The sequence below is a fragment of the Coloeus monedula genome, assembly GCF_965178545.1.
Source record: "Coloeus monedula genome assembly, chromosome: 1".
Classification (NCBI taxonomy): Eukaryota; Metazoa; Chordata; class Aves; order Passeriformes; family Corvidae; genus Coloeus; species Coloeus monedula.
In genome coordinates, this window is record NC_138781.1 from 32534045 (window position 1) to 32548616 (window position 14572).

Genomic DNA, 14572 nt, shown 5'->3' on the forward strand with positions numbered 1-14572 from the left:
ACATGCCGAGGCATTCTTCAAGGACTTGGGAAAAGATGGTTATTGGTGCTTTGCTTCCATGTTTTACTGAATCATGTTACATTTAATAACAGGGGAAAAAAATAAGATGCAGTCTTTCAATTTGTATATACAGCATATTGTATAATGTGGATTTTGTCATGCCCATTTTCTTGTCTGTTTTAAAGAGATGGGGATGTGTTTTGAGAATCCACTTAGCTAGGTGGTATTACATGGCATCTTCCTTTAAAAGGACTGTGGGTGTGGCCTTGTCAAACATAGACCCAATCCAAATATTTAGAATGCCTTTAAAGCATTTGATGAAGAAAAGATTTCTGGTTAAATGGCATTTTACCAAGATCAGTTGCAGAGACACTTCATTTAAGAAAGGTGAGTAAATACAGCTTGGCTCATGAGAAAGAGGAACAACAATTTTTTCTCCTTCATACCTACCTGCAGAAATCTTACTACGATGAAATGAAGATATTTTCTCAGGAAAGACCAAGGACTGCTGTCTAATAAAGATTCCCAATGTTTCTACAGCTCTCTAGATCATGATAGCTCCTCTTCCAGTGAGTTTCTTCCATCATTTGCATGACTGCATATCCATTTTTTAAGGTTAGAGAGGCCATACATAGAGATTAGAGAAACACTGTGATGGTCTCTTTGACATTTTGTGGAGTTTTCACAGGAAGACTTCTTGCTTTTATTATTTTTTATTACACTGAGGTAGGGAATGGTGGGGGAAGTTGACAAGAGTTGTGCACTATAATTAGCAAGTTGGAAACTTGGAAAGAATTTTCAATCTTATCTTCCCAGGCATCAGACTGTACATACTGCAGGTGCCAAACCATTAGCAAAGATGGGAACAGGAATGAGAAAAGCAGAGTCAATACAACAGATACATTGATTTTCTTCTTGAAAATGACTGTTTTTAAAATGGCATGAACCAAGTCATTAAAGATACTTTACAGAAGTCTTCAGAAGTTGCGCATGGTTATTCATCTCTGGTTTAGAAGCACAGAGTTCTGTAAATGCTTCCAGCCCACATGATGGTAAATTTCTTCATCCAGCCTCTCAAGCTCTGGGTGTCATCGGCATCATGTACCTCTTCCCAGTTCTGGAAAACGATACAAATCATGTCTGTCCTGCTCCCATGCTGGTTTATTCATAGCTTCATCATAGTTTTGTCACCTCTCCTCTAACTTGCTGATTTTTTCAGGTCTGTTTCTATGAAACTAGTGAGTTAACTTCAGAAGTTGGTGCTTGCCTGCCTCTACCTCGCTGGTGCTGTGGATGTTTAGTCTGTTTTAGTTCTGAAGTTCCTTCAGCATCTCCTACGTAGTGTAAATCCTGGTTTTTAAAGTCAGTGCTGCTTTGTAGACTTGCTCCTCGTTTCCTTCCTTACCCTGACAACTCTGCCTGTACAGACAGGACTAGATGCACTCACGGCCTCCATTGTGGTTCCTGCAACTCCGTTCTTTATTCAGCAGTAAGTGAAGGGCGTGCGACTTTTTTTTCTGTTCTCCCTTGCCTTCTCACTTCTCCTAGCCACGAAACGTGTCCTTGATTCCGAACTGCTGGAATCCTGGAGGGAACTGTGCGCTTTCCAGAGTGGGCCGGCTCATTTATGTTTTGCACCCGCTTTTTAACCCGCGGCGCCCTGTTGTTCTGACGGGTGAATCGTCCCCGGGGCGCCTGGGCGGCTGCAGCGCGGGCCGGACGCCCTCGTCCTTCGGCTCCTGCGGGGCTACGGCCGCCCCGGGGCCAGGCGCCGCAAGGGGCATCCCCGCAGCCCGGCTACGCGCACCCCCGGCCCACGGTGCCCCGAGCGCGGTGGGCGGGCGGCTCCCGGACCCGGCCCGGTGCCCGTCCCGGCCGCTGCCGGCAGGAGCTCCGGAGCAGAGCGGGTCTCGGCCGGGGCTGTCGGCGGCAGCCTCTGGTTCGGCACTCGCAGGGTTGCGCTCGGGCGAAGGGACTGCGGGATGGGCCATGAGGCCGTGGGAAAGCAGCTCGGGGATCTTTGCTGCCAGGAGCAACGTGCGAGCAGCTGAGTGTTGTGGTGGTGAAGGCTGTTTCCATTCTCGCCGGCTTGGGTATTCGGGAGCTTGGGGAAGGCGAGGGACTAGACGGGAAGCCGAGGGCTGTAGTTACTTGTCATTATTCCTGCTCAAAGAGAGGTGGCATTTGCCAATTCATTTGGGGTATTTACACCTCTGAAGTTCTGTAATGAATCCTTTGCATCTCCGACTGTAACTGTTTTAGGACAATGTACCAAGGTCCATGTCTTTGTAACTTTGTATAGAGGGCGGTTGGAAGTATGAATCTATGAATCTGTTCTCTTGGAGGTTTTTGACTATTCCTGTCCTTGCAGGCTTGTCAGATGTCTCTCCAGAAGAACTGCATCTGGAGTACTGTGACAGCAAACAATATAATTGGGAATTGTGTAAGTGGTTCAAAAATGCTGACTGATGGGGACAGTCTTTGGGATAAGACTTGTTACCAATCTTCAGGTGGCAACTCTTGATTCATTTATCTCCTAGCTCTAGGAGATGATCAAAATGCCAAAATACCCTTCAATTTCTGTGCACCAAAGAGAATGCCAAAATCGCATCTGGTCTATATGGCCTACTGTAAAATCATGCTTTTGCCCAAGATCTCTGGCTCAAACTGTCTGATCTTGGTCTTTATGTAAAGACATAAAAACATCATATAAGGGCAGTAGTAAGAGTATTTAAAGGAATCTTTTATCAATAACAAAAATTTCATCTTTTCACCTTGAAGTGGAAGGAAAGCAAAATTCCTCTGTCGGTTTAGTGAAGTGCCTTTTCTAATTCTAAATATCTTCTTTTGGTTCAGTTGACAGACCACTCTTCTTTTTTTTTTTTTTCTTTTTTTTTAAAGTCTTCCCCAATAATAAAAATACGCTTTTTTCGCTCTCATTTTAGATAGATGCTGTCCAAAAGTTAGCACTACAATGGAAAAATCGGCTACTTCAGTTGAAAGCTTTAAATGCATCAACAAAAGCAGCCTTGGTAAGTGCTCACAAATAGCAACATGTCTCTGTGCCTGATGTCATTTTTTAATGAAGTAATTTACACAGATGTTAATTATGGTTACAAAGACTTCGGAGATGTGGCAGCTGTGATGTGCCACCTGGGCATGTTCTCTGGAGTCCTGAAATCAGAAATTGCCATGGGTATCATAAACCCCCTTCAGTTAACTGAGGAAAAAAGTGTGTAGGGGTGCTTCCATGTTAGCAAGGCAGCAGCTGGATCGCAGCTTTGGAATACTCTCAGTGCAAGCCACACCAAAGCAACCAGAGCTGATCTGGTCGTGTAGGTGACCAGGAAGAGGCCAATCCCCACCCCACCTTTTTTCCCATGTGCTGATACAGACTCTTCCGAGAGAGAATCAGCAGACCGGACCAGAATTGCCCTCCAGGCCACCTTAGGATAAATGGAGCATTTGGCTAATGCCAGAATTGAGAGATAGGTGGGAGAGAAGCCCTTTGGATAACATTTGAAGATAGAAAGAGGCATTGGTCCTGGGAAGGTGACAAACACTTGTGAATGGAGATGTTTTTTCAGAAGCAAATGCTTGAGTTAAAGCCCATAGGAAACAATCAGGGAGACAGAGGAAGTGGCTTTATTTGAGTGCAGTCTGCATGAAGTGCAGAAAAGGTTGAGTAATATGATCCCAGCCCTTGGTCTGTTCCCTGCTGAAGGTGGGCAAGCAGGATTTGGGCTTTACCACAGGAGATGGGATGTACTGAGGAGAGACAACAGAGTGAGTCAGAGCTGTGCCCTAAATACAGTCACAGAGCACAAAATGGAAGAGTAAGAGGTGAGAATGAGAGCTCCCAGGGCTGAGCAGGTCATTGACTGACAGGCAGCAACTGATCAATTGTAACAGATTTGCATTTCTGGAGGGTTTCACAGAGAAGAGTGTGTATGGCCTTGGAGCACTTAAAGCACTGCAAGAGCATGCAGCTGTGAGGAGTGATGACTGTCCAGCATGGTCTGAGTTGGATTCAATAGGACTGGGCAGCTCTATTTTTGTTTCAAATAGTTACTGAGAGAGAGTTCTCTGTTTTGGAATCTAGTTTTCATGTATGCCTCTGGAATCTTTTCAGCTCTCTGCTTTCAAGACCATGGGCACTCAAGCAGCGCCTGCCTTTGGAATGGGGGGACAGCAAACCTCAAGCTTTGGGCTGTCAAGTAAGTTCCTGTCCTAAGAACCAAAACATTGAAGCATTTTCTGTAGTTTGCTGCTGCTGCCGCATCTTTGAAATGCAGCAGTGGTTTAGTATCCCTGGGGGTACCCATTCTTGTATTTGTCATAAATTCTCTACTTGCAGGCTTTCCTGTGAGCAGCAGCAGCAGCAGTACCAGTGCCAGCAGCTTCTCCTTTAAAACCAGTTCCAGCCTCGTCAGTTCAGCATCATCTGGGAGCAGCCCTGCTGCTGGGAGCTCTTCTGCTGCTGGAAATCCTCCTGCATTTGGGGCGACGTCCTCTCCTAGCGCACCCCAATCCCTTGGGTTTGGTAGCCCGGCCGCTCCATCTGCAGCCTCCTTCTCCTTTAAAACAGCTGCCACAGCTGGGGGCTTTGGGACTTCTGGCTTCTCAGGCTTTGGCAGTGCTTCTGCTGTGAACTCTGCAAGCACCACTCCGCTCCCAGCCTTTGGAGCCTTTAGTGCCGCCGTAGCCACTTCTGCCTCGCCTTCGAGCGCTGCTTTGTTTGGACAGAGTGCCAGTGCCCCTGGACATCCTGTCACCTCAGCCTCTGCTGCAGCCACCAACTCTAGCCCTGCCTCAGAGAAGTTATTCACACCCAAGAGCGAATTATCAGCTGAAGAGTGGCAACAGTTTGAAGCAAAGGAGTTCACAATTGGAAAGATTCTTCTTAAGCCACCACCATTAGAACTTTTAAATGCTTTTGACCTTCTAAATTTATTCTGAAATGCTGTTAATTTTTATTTCCTCTCTCAGTTCTCTTCTGCAGAAATAAATCTGCAAGTATAAACTTTCGCATGTTATTTTGGGTTGGACTTCCATCTGAGAGATGAACTGTTGAAACTCAAATGGAACATTTCCTTCTATATGCTGTCCTGTGAAATTCTGTGCAAAAACTGTATGAAAAATACAGTGTCAAAAGAAGGAATGTTTCTGTCAGGTATTTAAAACCTACTCTTGGATCAGTTTATCTCCGAATGTACACTCCATATGTTGAAGGACTGGCCACAAAAGCTTTTTTCCCTCACTGCCCCAACGACTGGTATTGTAACTTTATTAGTGGACCCTTACAAATAGTTACTACTGAATGTGTGCCTTCACTGTCTATCAAAAATCTGTTGTTTTATTCCCCAGCTTTATTGAAACTAGATGATCTCTGCACCTACCAATCCAAGAATTCTGTTCATCTTTTTGCACTTACTTGAGTCTCTCTGGAGCATTGCATCTCCGAGTTGCTCGCCACTTTGGTACTGAAGAGGATTTGATGGAGTCTGCGATCAGTTGGTCAGTACATGCTGCAGTCCTGTCTCATCCAATTCTTCATTGTCAGAGGAAGCAAGATGATCTTGTCAAGGCTTTTGGACCTGGATCCCCAGAACTCCCAAATGTGGATTCTACTGGGTGCAAGAAGCAGATTCACACACAGAGTAGAGATCATAGAATATCTGGAGTTGGAAGGGACCCACAAGGATCATCGAAGTCCAGCTCCTGGTCCTGCACAGCACCATCCCCAAGAGTCACACCATGTGCCTGAGAGTGTTGTCCAAACACTTCTTGAGTTCTATCAGATTGGTGCTGTGACCACTTCCCTGGGGAGCCTGTTCCAGTGCCCAACCACCCTCTGGGTGAAGAACCTTTTCCTGATACCTAAACCTAAACCTTCCCTGACACAATGTCAGGCCATTTCCTTACTTCTGTCACTGGTCACCAGTGAGAAGAGATCAGTGTCTGCCCCTCCAGTTCCTGTTGTGAGGAGGCTGCAGACTACAACTCAGTCTCACCTGCTCCAGGCTGAACAGACCAAGTGCCTTCCGCTGCTCCTCATACAGCTTCCCCTCAAGGCCCTTCGTGATCTTTGTTGCCCTCCTTTGGATGCTCTCTAACAGCTTTATATCCTTATATGGAGGTGCTCAAAACTGCCCCCAACACTCGAGGTGAGGCTGCCCCAGTGCAGAGCAGAGCAGGACAATCCCCTCCCTTGCCCAGCTGGTGATGCTGTGACTGGTGCACAGAGATCTTTGTTACACGGCTGTAACAAACACTTCAAACAGCCACAGGTCAACATCTCCCATATAAACAAAACAATCTGAATCTGTACTGTACGTACAGTGACAGGACTAGAGAAAATGGCCTTAACCTGAGACAGAGGAGATTCAGACTAGATATTAGAAAAAAGTTTTTCACTGTTAGGGTGGTCAGGCATTGGAATAGGTTGCCCAGGGAGGTGGTGGAGTCACTGTTGCAGTATGTGGAATATGTAAAATTTTCTTAAGAAAGGATGTTTTTTAATGATTTATCTTTAAATACTTTCAAGCCTAATCAACAAGAAGGGAGATTTAATCCCTGAATCAGATAGCAGCTAGCAAGCTCTAAATGACGTTCATGTGTTAGAAAAACAAGTTATTTGGAGGTAGAATTGCCTTGTTACAGTTCAGAGCTGGACATGTTTCAGTGATCTCAGACCTAGGGGAGGTTAACAAAGCTTGGGAAGAAGAACGTGCCACTGATAGTGGATACAAAGAATGCAGAATTTACAGGCCACTAGGACATTTGGCACAACTCCCAAGATAAGGAAGAAATTAATAAAGACAACTTGGCAACTGTGCTGAAACCAGCTCCGACTGGGTGAAAGGTAATTCCATCAGGGGGAGATCTGCCACCACTGGCTCATGGACCACCAACCCAAGAAACCCATGGACCCACAAGAAGAGAAAGACTGAGCATGCAGACTAACTGGCATAAGAAGCAAGAGAATAATTAGCTAATAGAAAATAGAATGCTAATTAATAAGAGAGCTAAGTAACTTCTAGCCAATGAGCATGAATTCCTTTGTTTGCTAAAATGTATAAACACCAAAAAGTTTTGATAGGTGGTGTGCTCAATTTGTGCAATACCATCTAGCACCCAGGCTTGTGCAACTCTGAAATAAACAGTCTTTCAAATGTGCAATTATTGGCTTGTCACTGGGTAGGGAATCCGATTTTTTCAGACAACATCACCATCCCTAGGGGTGTGTAAGAGGCACCTCGGTCTGGTGCTGGCTGATGTGGTTTAGTGGTTTATGGACTACAGTGGTAGTGATGGGTTGGTGGTTGGACGGGATGATCCTAAAGATCCCTTCCAACCCTGATGATTCTGTAGCTATGGGCTATACATTCCTTAGTCTCCCCCTAAAGATAAAGAACCCAAGTGTTTTACCACACAGGCTGTGTGGAGGGGCTGAAGTGAGTAAGCGGCGGTTACAGCCGAGGGGCGGGTATTTCACTGTGTCAGCGGCTGAAGCTTTGTACAGCACAAATCAAAGCCGTATTTGGCTTTATCAGCAGCTTGTTACTGTGTTATCCCCTGGTTTGACTGGATTTATGTGTCACTGGCGTTACGTCTCGCTCCTCGGTGGCGGACCGTGGTTCCCGCCCGCTCTCCTCCGGGACTGACGACCCCACCCGCGGGCCCCGCGGCCCGCCCGGCGCACGCCCGGGACGTCAGAGCCGCGCGACGGCGGGGCGGCCATGGGCGTCTGCCAGTTCTTCCTGCGGGGCTACTGCCGCTTCGGGGACCGCTGCTGGAACGAGCACCCCCGCGGCGGCTCCGGCCGCCCCGGGGCACCCCCGGCCCACGGTACCCACACCGCACCGGGGAGGGGCGGGCGGGCTGCTCGGACGCGGGGCTGCCCGTCCCGGGCGCTCGGTGCGGCCGCTGCCGGCAGGAGCTCCGGAGCAGAGCGGGCCGGGCAGGTCTCGGCCGGGGCTGTCGGCAGCAGCCTCTGGTTCGGCACTCGCGGAGTTGAGCTCTGGCGAAGGGTCTGGAGCACAGGTGCTGTGAGGAGCGCCTGGGGGAGCTGGGGGTATGTAGCCTGGAGAAAAGGAGACTCGAGGGAGCCCTTATCGCTCTCTGCAAGTGCCTAAAAGGAGGCTGCGACCTGGTGGGGCTTGGCCTCCTCTCCCAGGCAGCCAGTGGCAGGAGGAGGGGACACAGCCTTTAGCTGCACCAGGGGAGGTTTGGGTTGGGCATTCACAGACAGGGTGACGAAGCATTGGAATGGACTGCCCAGGGAGGTGGTGGAGTCACTGTCCGTAGGGGTTGTTTAAGGAAAGACTGGATGTGGCACTTGGTGCCGTGGTCTACTTGACAGGGTGGTATTTGGTCATAGTTGAACTGGTGGTCTCAGAGGTCTTTTCCAGCATAATTGATCCTGTGATTCTGTGACTGCGGGATGTGCCACAAGGCAGTGGGAAAGCGACTCGGAGGACTGTTCTCATGAGCAGCGAGCAGCTGAGTGTTGTACCCAGTGAAGGCTGTTTGCATTCTCATCAGCTCTGGGTGTTTGGGACCTTTAGGAAGGAAAGGGGCATGACAGGGAGCTGAAGGCTGCAGTGACGGCACGGCAGGAACTCACTGCAGCTGCTTGTCATTATTCCTGTGGGAAAGAGGGTCGGGGTTTGCGTGTAACAACACGCACAGGTGTGTCCAAAGTCTCAAAACGAAAGTCAGGAGCTCCCTGTGCTGGAGCAGAGCCCCTGCTGTAACTACGGATGCAGGAGCCCCTAACATAAATTTATGGTGCATTAAATTTAATTTTTTTTCTGCTGGGGTAGTTCATGAAACAACCTAAGCAAAACTGAGCCAGTGTCTTTCTGCAGTGCCACAAATTGTTGTTGGCACGGTGATCTAGCTGAAGGTGTCTCTCTGCTCATTAAGGCATAAGGGGGGAGATCGGACTAGATGACTTTTAAAGGCGCCTTCCAATCCAAACGGTTCCTTTTGAGAAGTAGGACTTGAGAACTACCCTGGGTGACTCACTAGCTTAAGCTGACTAAATAATGAGAACTCATTAGGAAAATCTACATTTTCATTTCAAACTTCTTATTGCCACTGTAAAACTAATTATACTTGCAGTTTTTGTTGATGTTGATTCATATCTTAATGATTAAAAATTTCTGTTGTTTGCTTGTTTGTTTGTTTTTTTTGATTGGAAGTTACTAGCGGAAGAGGAGGAGGAGGATGGGGTACCTCTAACCAGAGATACAGTAATGTTATCCAGCCATCTTCCTTCAAGTCTGATACATGGGGTGGCAGCAGAGATCACGGAAGAGGATTCTTTGGCTCCCCTGACTTTGGATCGTCAGGCGGCAGCAGCAGCAGAAATACAGACTTTTCACAGAACAGGTTCTCTGCATTAGCCAGCAGTCAAAGTGTTGCTGATGGCTCTAAAGATGAAGAGGAGAGACTTCTGTAAGTTATAGTCCTGTCTCACTGAAAGCTTTTGGAATGAGCAGGTTGAAAGCTTACTGACTTCCTAGAGATAATGCAGAGGACAGGATTGTGAGGGGGAAGCTGGGACACAAGAAGAAACATAGAGAGCATGACTTCATTTGGTTCTCTGGAACGATGCTGGCATGGGGAGGATGTGATTCTTGTTTGGGACCTGGGCTGGGCGGATAGACAGCTGTGATGTTAAGTAAGATTAGTAAGATGGTGTGGTATTTAAGTTGTGGGCAGGAGGATAAGGAAGGAAACAGATCTCAGTGCTTGAAAATAAGAAGTCAGAGCCCCTTTAAGAAAATGAATGATTTTACTTGGTTTCTCTGACACTTGAGACAACAAATTTTTCTGCCAACAGCAAAGCTATTGAAACCTGGTTTCACAGAGAGAGGTGTATGTTCAGTCAGTTCAGAGTGACCAGCAGCTGCAGGGCAGGTACTGAGAACCAGCAGACAGTGTGATTTCCCAGAGAAGCAAGGTTTTGGAAACACTTTCCATTACTGTTTTTAATATTACATTAAGAAAACAGTTGGTTTTCATGGTAGCAGGTTTTTGACTCTGAATTTGGGTTCAAACCAGGCAATTGTTACTGGTGGTTTTGTTTTGACCATGTAATTTCACCTTCATCTGTGATGTTACTTTGTTTGTTAGTGAATGTGTAGTGAAAGACATGGAAATTTGGGAATCTTCTGGACAGTGGATATTTTCATGTTACTCACCAATGAAAGAAAAGCTGAATGTCTCAGGTAGGTAATGTTTTCAGTGTTGTCTATTGCAGCTCTTTAGGATGTTTCTGTGACTTTCCCACACTGTTGTACCTCTGTATAACGCTTTGCAAGGTGATGATTTACCTTGTGATACAACAGAAAGGAATATTAGATGATGGCAAATTCATTTTGTACGTTCACACCTCTGACATTTTGTAATGAATCTTTTTTTTTGTCTCTGACTATAACTCTCTTAAGACAGACAATGTATCAAGGTCCATGTCTTTGTAACTGTAGAGGGCAGTTGGAAGTATGAATCTGTTTTCTTGGAGGTTTTTGACTATTCCTGCCCTTGCAGGCTTTTCAGATGTCTCGCCAGAAGAACTGCGTCTGGAGTATTATGACAGCAGAGCAAACAATATCATTGGGAATTATGTAAGTATTTAAAAAATGCTGGCTGGTGGGGACACTCTTGGGACAGGACTTGTTACTGTTCTTCAGGTGGCAGCTCTTGATTCATTTATCTCCCAACTCTAGGAGATGATCAGAATGCCAAAATATTTTTCAACTGTGGTGCATCCAAGCAAATGCAAAAATAGCTGCTAGACACTTCTTGACTTAATCTTGTCCCCACTCCTGTGTGTTATTTGTAGAAGTTACTTGAATCCTGTCTCAACAGTTGAATGCCTCATATGCTCTTAGTCAGTTTGATTGGTATAGGTCATTATTTGGTGCTTTGAATAGAAGACTGGGCAAGTTCATTTGACCTTGTTCTTTTACATATCTTTGTTGCAGGGAATAATGATGAAAATAGCTGATACTTCTTTTCTAGAAATAGATAGGGATATACTCATTTGGAAGTAAGGCATATGTTTTTATATAAAACATCTTTCAATGTATATGTATCATTCCTTCCTTGTAGTCCTGTCAATATCGAGGAAGTTGCAGAGTTCAATGTTGTGCCAGGAAGGAAATTAGGCTGTTGGATAGATGCAAGTACAAATTAATTGAAACTACACTGCACTCTTCCCTCTTCTTCTTGGTTTTATGTTACAGAAGTAATTGCTCTTGTCACCACTCTTGCTTCATATGTTTAGATTTACCAGAACTGCATTTTTAGAGACAGGAGATACATAATTTTTTTTAAACTTCAATTAAAATAATAAACCCAAATAATAATAAATAACAAACAATAAACAGTATGCTATACATGGCTATTAAAATAAATAAACTGTGATCTCATCAAAGCATTAAGTGCAAGTCTGAGAGCAGTAAATGCAAGTTTTCCTCTCAGTGTATAGATGATAACTCTATGATACAGTTCTCTTACAAAATGTTAAAGTACAGCATGTCTTTTCCATGTTTGTATTCTTAAACTGGGTCAAAATCTGAATTTTCCAGTTTGTTGTATAAGAGCAGATACCAAGCAACATGATCTTCCGGCATGTGACTAGACACAAAAGAATTATTGATGTTTGTGATGTAATACTCTTTTGAAAAACTAAGGAGTTTGTCTACAAAAAGATTACTCATTCCATTTTTACAGGCATTTGTGACACTAAGTGTTTTATTTGTTTATGTTTTAAGGAAAATTCAATTAGGCCAGGCATCAAATTAGATGTGTTGCTAAACTTCAGTGTAAATGTAGGAAATTCAGGTTGGAAATTCCTGAAAGGTTGTTTGAAGACTTTGTAGTTTTTTGCTTAAAACTAAATCACAGTTATCAATACAAAGATAGCATTTATTGCTGCACTATTCTGTGCAGTTTTCTGATGGATCACGCAAAGGGGGTTGATTTAAATTAAGGAAGTTAATTTCATCAAAACTAACTATTTTAGGATGATTCTATTGAACTGTTCAGAATTACAGTGTTTTGAAAGAGGGTATTTTTTTTTCTGAAAATGTGGAAGAAGCTGAGGTAAATCTTTGGACTACAGCTTAGTGACTGAGTCCATAAGTGGAAAGGCCAGATTGAAGAGTCTGTTCTCATATGTTTAAAACTTACATATCTTGTCTTGCATCATTTTTTTTCCCCAAGCACCTAATTCAGAGAAAAAATAGAATGTGGATTTGAAAAGCCCCAGAACTTGTTTTAATATTACCCCTATGTAAAGTAAAAGGATTGATTTAAGGACAATAGTCCTTTAAACTCTTAAAAACTAAAGACATCAGCCTCTCACGTTGAAGTTTCAGGAAAGAAAATAGCTCCATGGGTCAATGACATTTCTAATTCTAGATATCTTTTTTCCATTCAGTTGTCAGATGACTCTTTTGTTTTTAAGTGTTCAGTAATAAAAGCATGCTTTTCTTTACCCTTTTTCAGATAGATGCTGTCCAAAAGTTAGCACTACAATGGAAAAATCGGCTACTTCAGTTGAAAGCTTTAAATGCATCAACAAAAGCAGCCTTGGTAAGTGCTCACAAATAGCAACATGTCTCTGTGCCTGATGTCATTTTTTAATGAAGTAATTTACACAGATGTTAATTATGGTTACAAAGACTTCGGAGATGTGGCAGCTGTGATGTGCCACCTGGGCATGTTCTCTGGAGTCCTGAAATCAGAAATTGCCATGGGTATCATAAACCCCCTTCAGTTAACTGAGGAAAAAAGTGTGTAGGGGTGCTTCCATGTTAGCAAGGCAGCAGCTGGATCGCAGCTTTGGAATACTCTCAGTGCAAGCCACACCAAAGCAACCAGAGCTGATCTGGTCGTGTAGGTGACCAGGAAGAGGCCAATCCCCACCCCACCTTTTTTCCCATGTGCTGATACAGACTCTTCCGAGAGAGAATCAGCAGACCGGACCAGAATTGCCCTCCAGGCCACCTTAGGATAAATGGAGCATTTGGCTAATGCCAGAATTGAGAGATAGGTGGGAGAGAAGCCCTTTGGATAACATTTGAAGATAGAAAGAGGCATTGGTCCTGGGAAGGTGACAAACACTTGTGAATGGAGATGTTTTTTCAGAAGCAAATGCTTGAGTTAAAGCCCATAGGAAACAATCAGGGAGACAGAGGAAGTGGCTTTATTTGAGTGCAGTCTGCATGAAGTGCAGAAAAGGTTGAGTAATATGATCCCAGCCCTTGGTCTGTTCCATGCTGAAGGTGGGCAAGCAGGATTTGGGCTTTACCACAGGAGATGGGATGTGCTGAGGAGAGACAACAGAGTGAGTCAGAGCTGTGCCCTAAATACAGTCACAGAGCACAAAATGGAAGAGTAAGAGGTGAGAATGAGAGCTCCCAGGGCTGAGCAGGTCATTGACTGACAGGCAGCAACTGATCAATTGTAACAGATTTGCATTTCTGGAGGGTTTCACAGAGAAGAGTGTGTATGGCCTTGGAGCACTTAAAGCACTGCAAGAGCATGCAGCTGTGAGGAGTGATGACTGTCCAGCATGGTCTGAGTTGGATTCAATAGGACTGGGCAGCTCTATTTTTGTTTCAAATAGTTACTGAGAGAGAGTTCTCTGTTTTGGAATCTAGTTTTCATGTATGCCTCTGGAATCTTTTCAGCTCTCTGCTTTCAAGACCATGGGCACTCAAGCAGCGCCTGCCTTTGGAATGGGGGGACAGCAAACCTCAAGCTTTGGGCTGTCAAGTAAGTTCCTGTCCTAAGAACCAAAACATTGAAGCATTTTCTGTAGTTTGCTGCTGCTGCCGCATCTTTGAAATGCAGCAGTGGTTTAGTATCCCTGGGGGTACCCATTCTTGTATTTGTCATAAATTCTCTACTTGCAGGCTTTCCTGTGAGCAGCAGCAGCAGCAGTACCAGTGCCAGCAGCTTCTCCTTTAAAACCAGTTCCAGCCTCGTCAGTTCAGCATCATCTGGGAGCAGCCCTGCTGCTGGGAGCTCTTCTGCTGCTGGAAATCCTCCTGCATTTGGGGCGACGTCCTCTCCTAGCGCACCCCAATCCCTTGGGTTTGGTAGCCCGGCCGCTCCATCTGCAGCCTCCTTCTCCTTTAAAACAGCTGCCACAGCTGGGGGCTTTGGGACTTCTGGCTTCTCAGGCTTTGGCAGTGCTTCTGCTGTGAACTCTGCAAGCACCACTCCGCTCCCAGCCTTTGGAGCCTTTAGTGCCGCCGTAGCCACTTCTGCCTCGCCTTCGAGCGCTGCTTTGTTTGGACAGAGTGCCAGTGCCCCTGGACATCCTGTCACCTCAGCCTCTGCTGCAGCCACCAACTCTAGCCCTGCCTCAGAGAAGTTATTCACACCCAAGAGCGAATTATCAGCTGAAGAGTGGCAACAGTTTGAAGCAAAGGAGTTCACAATTGGAAAGATTCCTCTTAAGCCACCACCATTAGAACTTTTAAATGCTTTTGACCTTTTAAGTTTGTTCAGAAGTAACATGTTTTGAAGTGAAATAAAATGCTTC

At 45.2% G+C, this 14572-nt stretch overlaps 2 protein-coding genes across 3 annotated transcripts; both read left to right on the plus strand.

The window, feature by feature from the left end:
• The first annotated feature begins 1352 nt into the window (after positions 1-1352).
• LOC309576695 (nucleoporin NUP42-like) lies at positions 1353-7135 on the plus strand. 2 transcript variants are annotated; one of them, XM_082288172.1, is made up of 5 exons: positions 1353-1489; positions 2372-2443; positions 2950-3032; positions 4133-4217; positions 4358-7135. In XM_082288172.1, the coding sequence occupies exons 1-5, from the start codon at positions 1438-1440 to the stop codon at positions 4957-4959; spliced, it is 894 nt and encodes a 297-aa protein (XP_082144298.1). In that variant the 5' UTR covers positions 1353-1437; the 3' UTR covers positions 4960-7135. The 2 variants fall into 2 exon arrangements, with proteins under 2 accessions (XP_082144298.1, XP_082144297.1); XM_082288171.1 differs by having other exon boundaries at positions 2946-3032; positions 4358-4547.
• A 600-nt stretch (positions 7136-7735) lies between these two features.
• LOC309580634 (nucleoporin NUP42-like) lies at positions 7736-14572 on the plus strand. Its single transcript, XM_082294753.1, has 7 exons — positions 7736-7851; positions 9210-9465; positions 10147-10241; positions 10561-10637; positions 12526-12612; positions 13713-13797; positions 13938-14572. Exons 1-7 carry the CDS (start codon positions 7743-7745, stop codon positions 14552-14554), a joined length of 1326 nt encoding a protein of 441 aa, XP_082150879.1. The 5' UTR covers positions 7736-7742; the 3' UTR covers positions 14555-14572.

Coding starts and splice junctions, on each gene's coding strand:
- LOC309576695 (XM_082288172.1), top strand. CDS start 1,438: ATGCACTCACGGCCTCCATTGTGGTTCCTGCAACTCCGTTCTTTATTC. Junction 1,490..2,371: donor ACTCCGTTCTTTATTCAGCA/GTAAGTGAAGGG, acceptor CTGTCCTTGCAG/GCTTGTCAGATGTCTCTCCA. Junction 2,444..2,949: donor ACAATATAATTGGGAATTGT/GTAAGTGGTTCA, acceptor CATTTTAGATAG/ATGCTGTCCAAAAGTTAGCA.
- LOC309580634 (XM_082294753.1), top strand. CDS start 7,743: ATGGGCGTCTGCCAGTTCTTCCTGCGGGGCTACTGCCGCTTCGGGGAC. Junction 9,466..10,146: donor GATGAAGAGGAGAGACTTCT/GTAAGTTATAGT, acceptor TTTGTTTGTTAG/TGAATGTGTAGTGAAAGACA. Junction 12,613..13,712: donor CATCAACAAAAGCAGCCTTG/GTAAGTGCTCAC, acceptor GAATCTTTTCAG/CTCTCTGCTTTCAAGACCAT.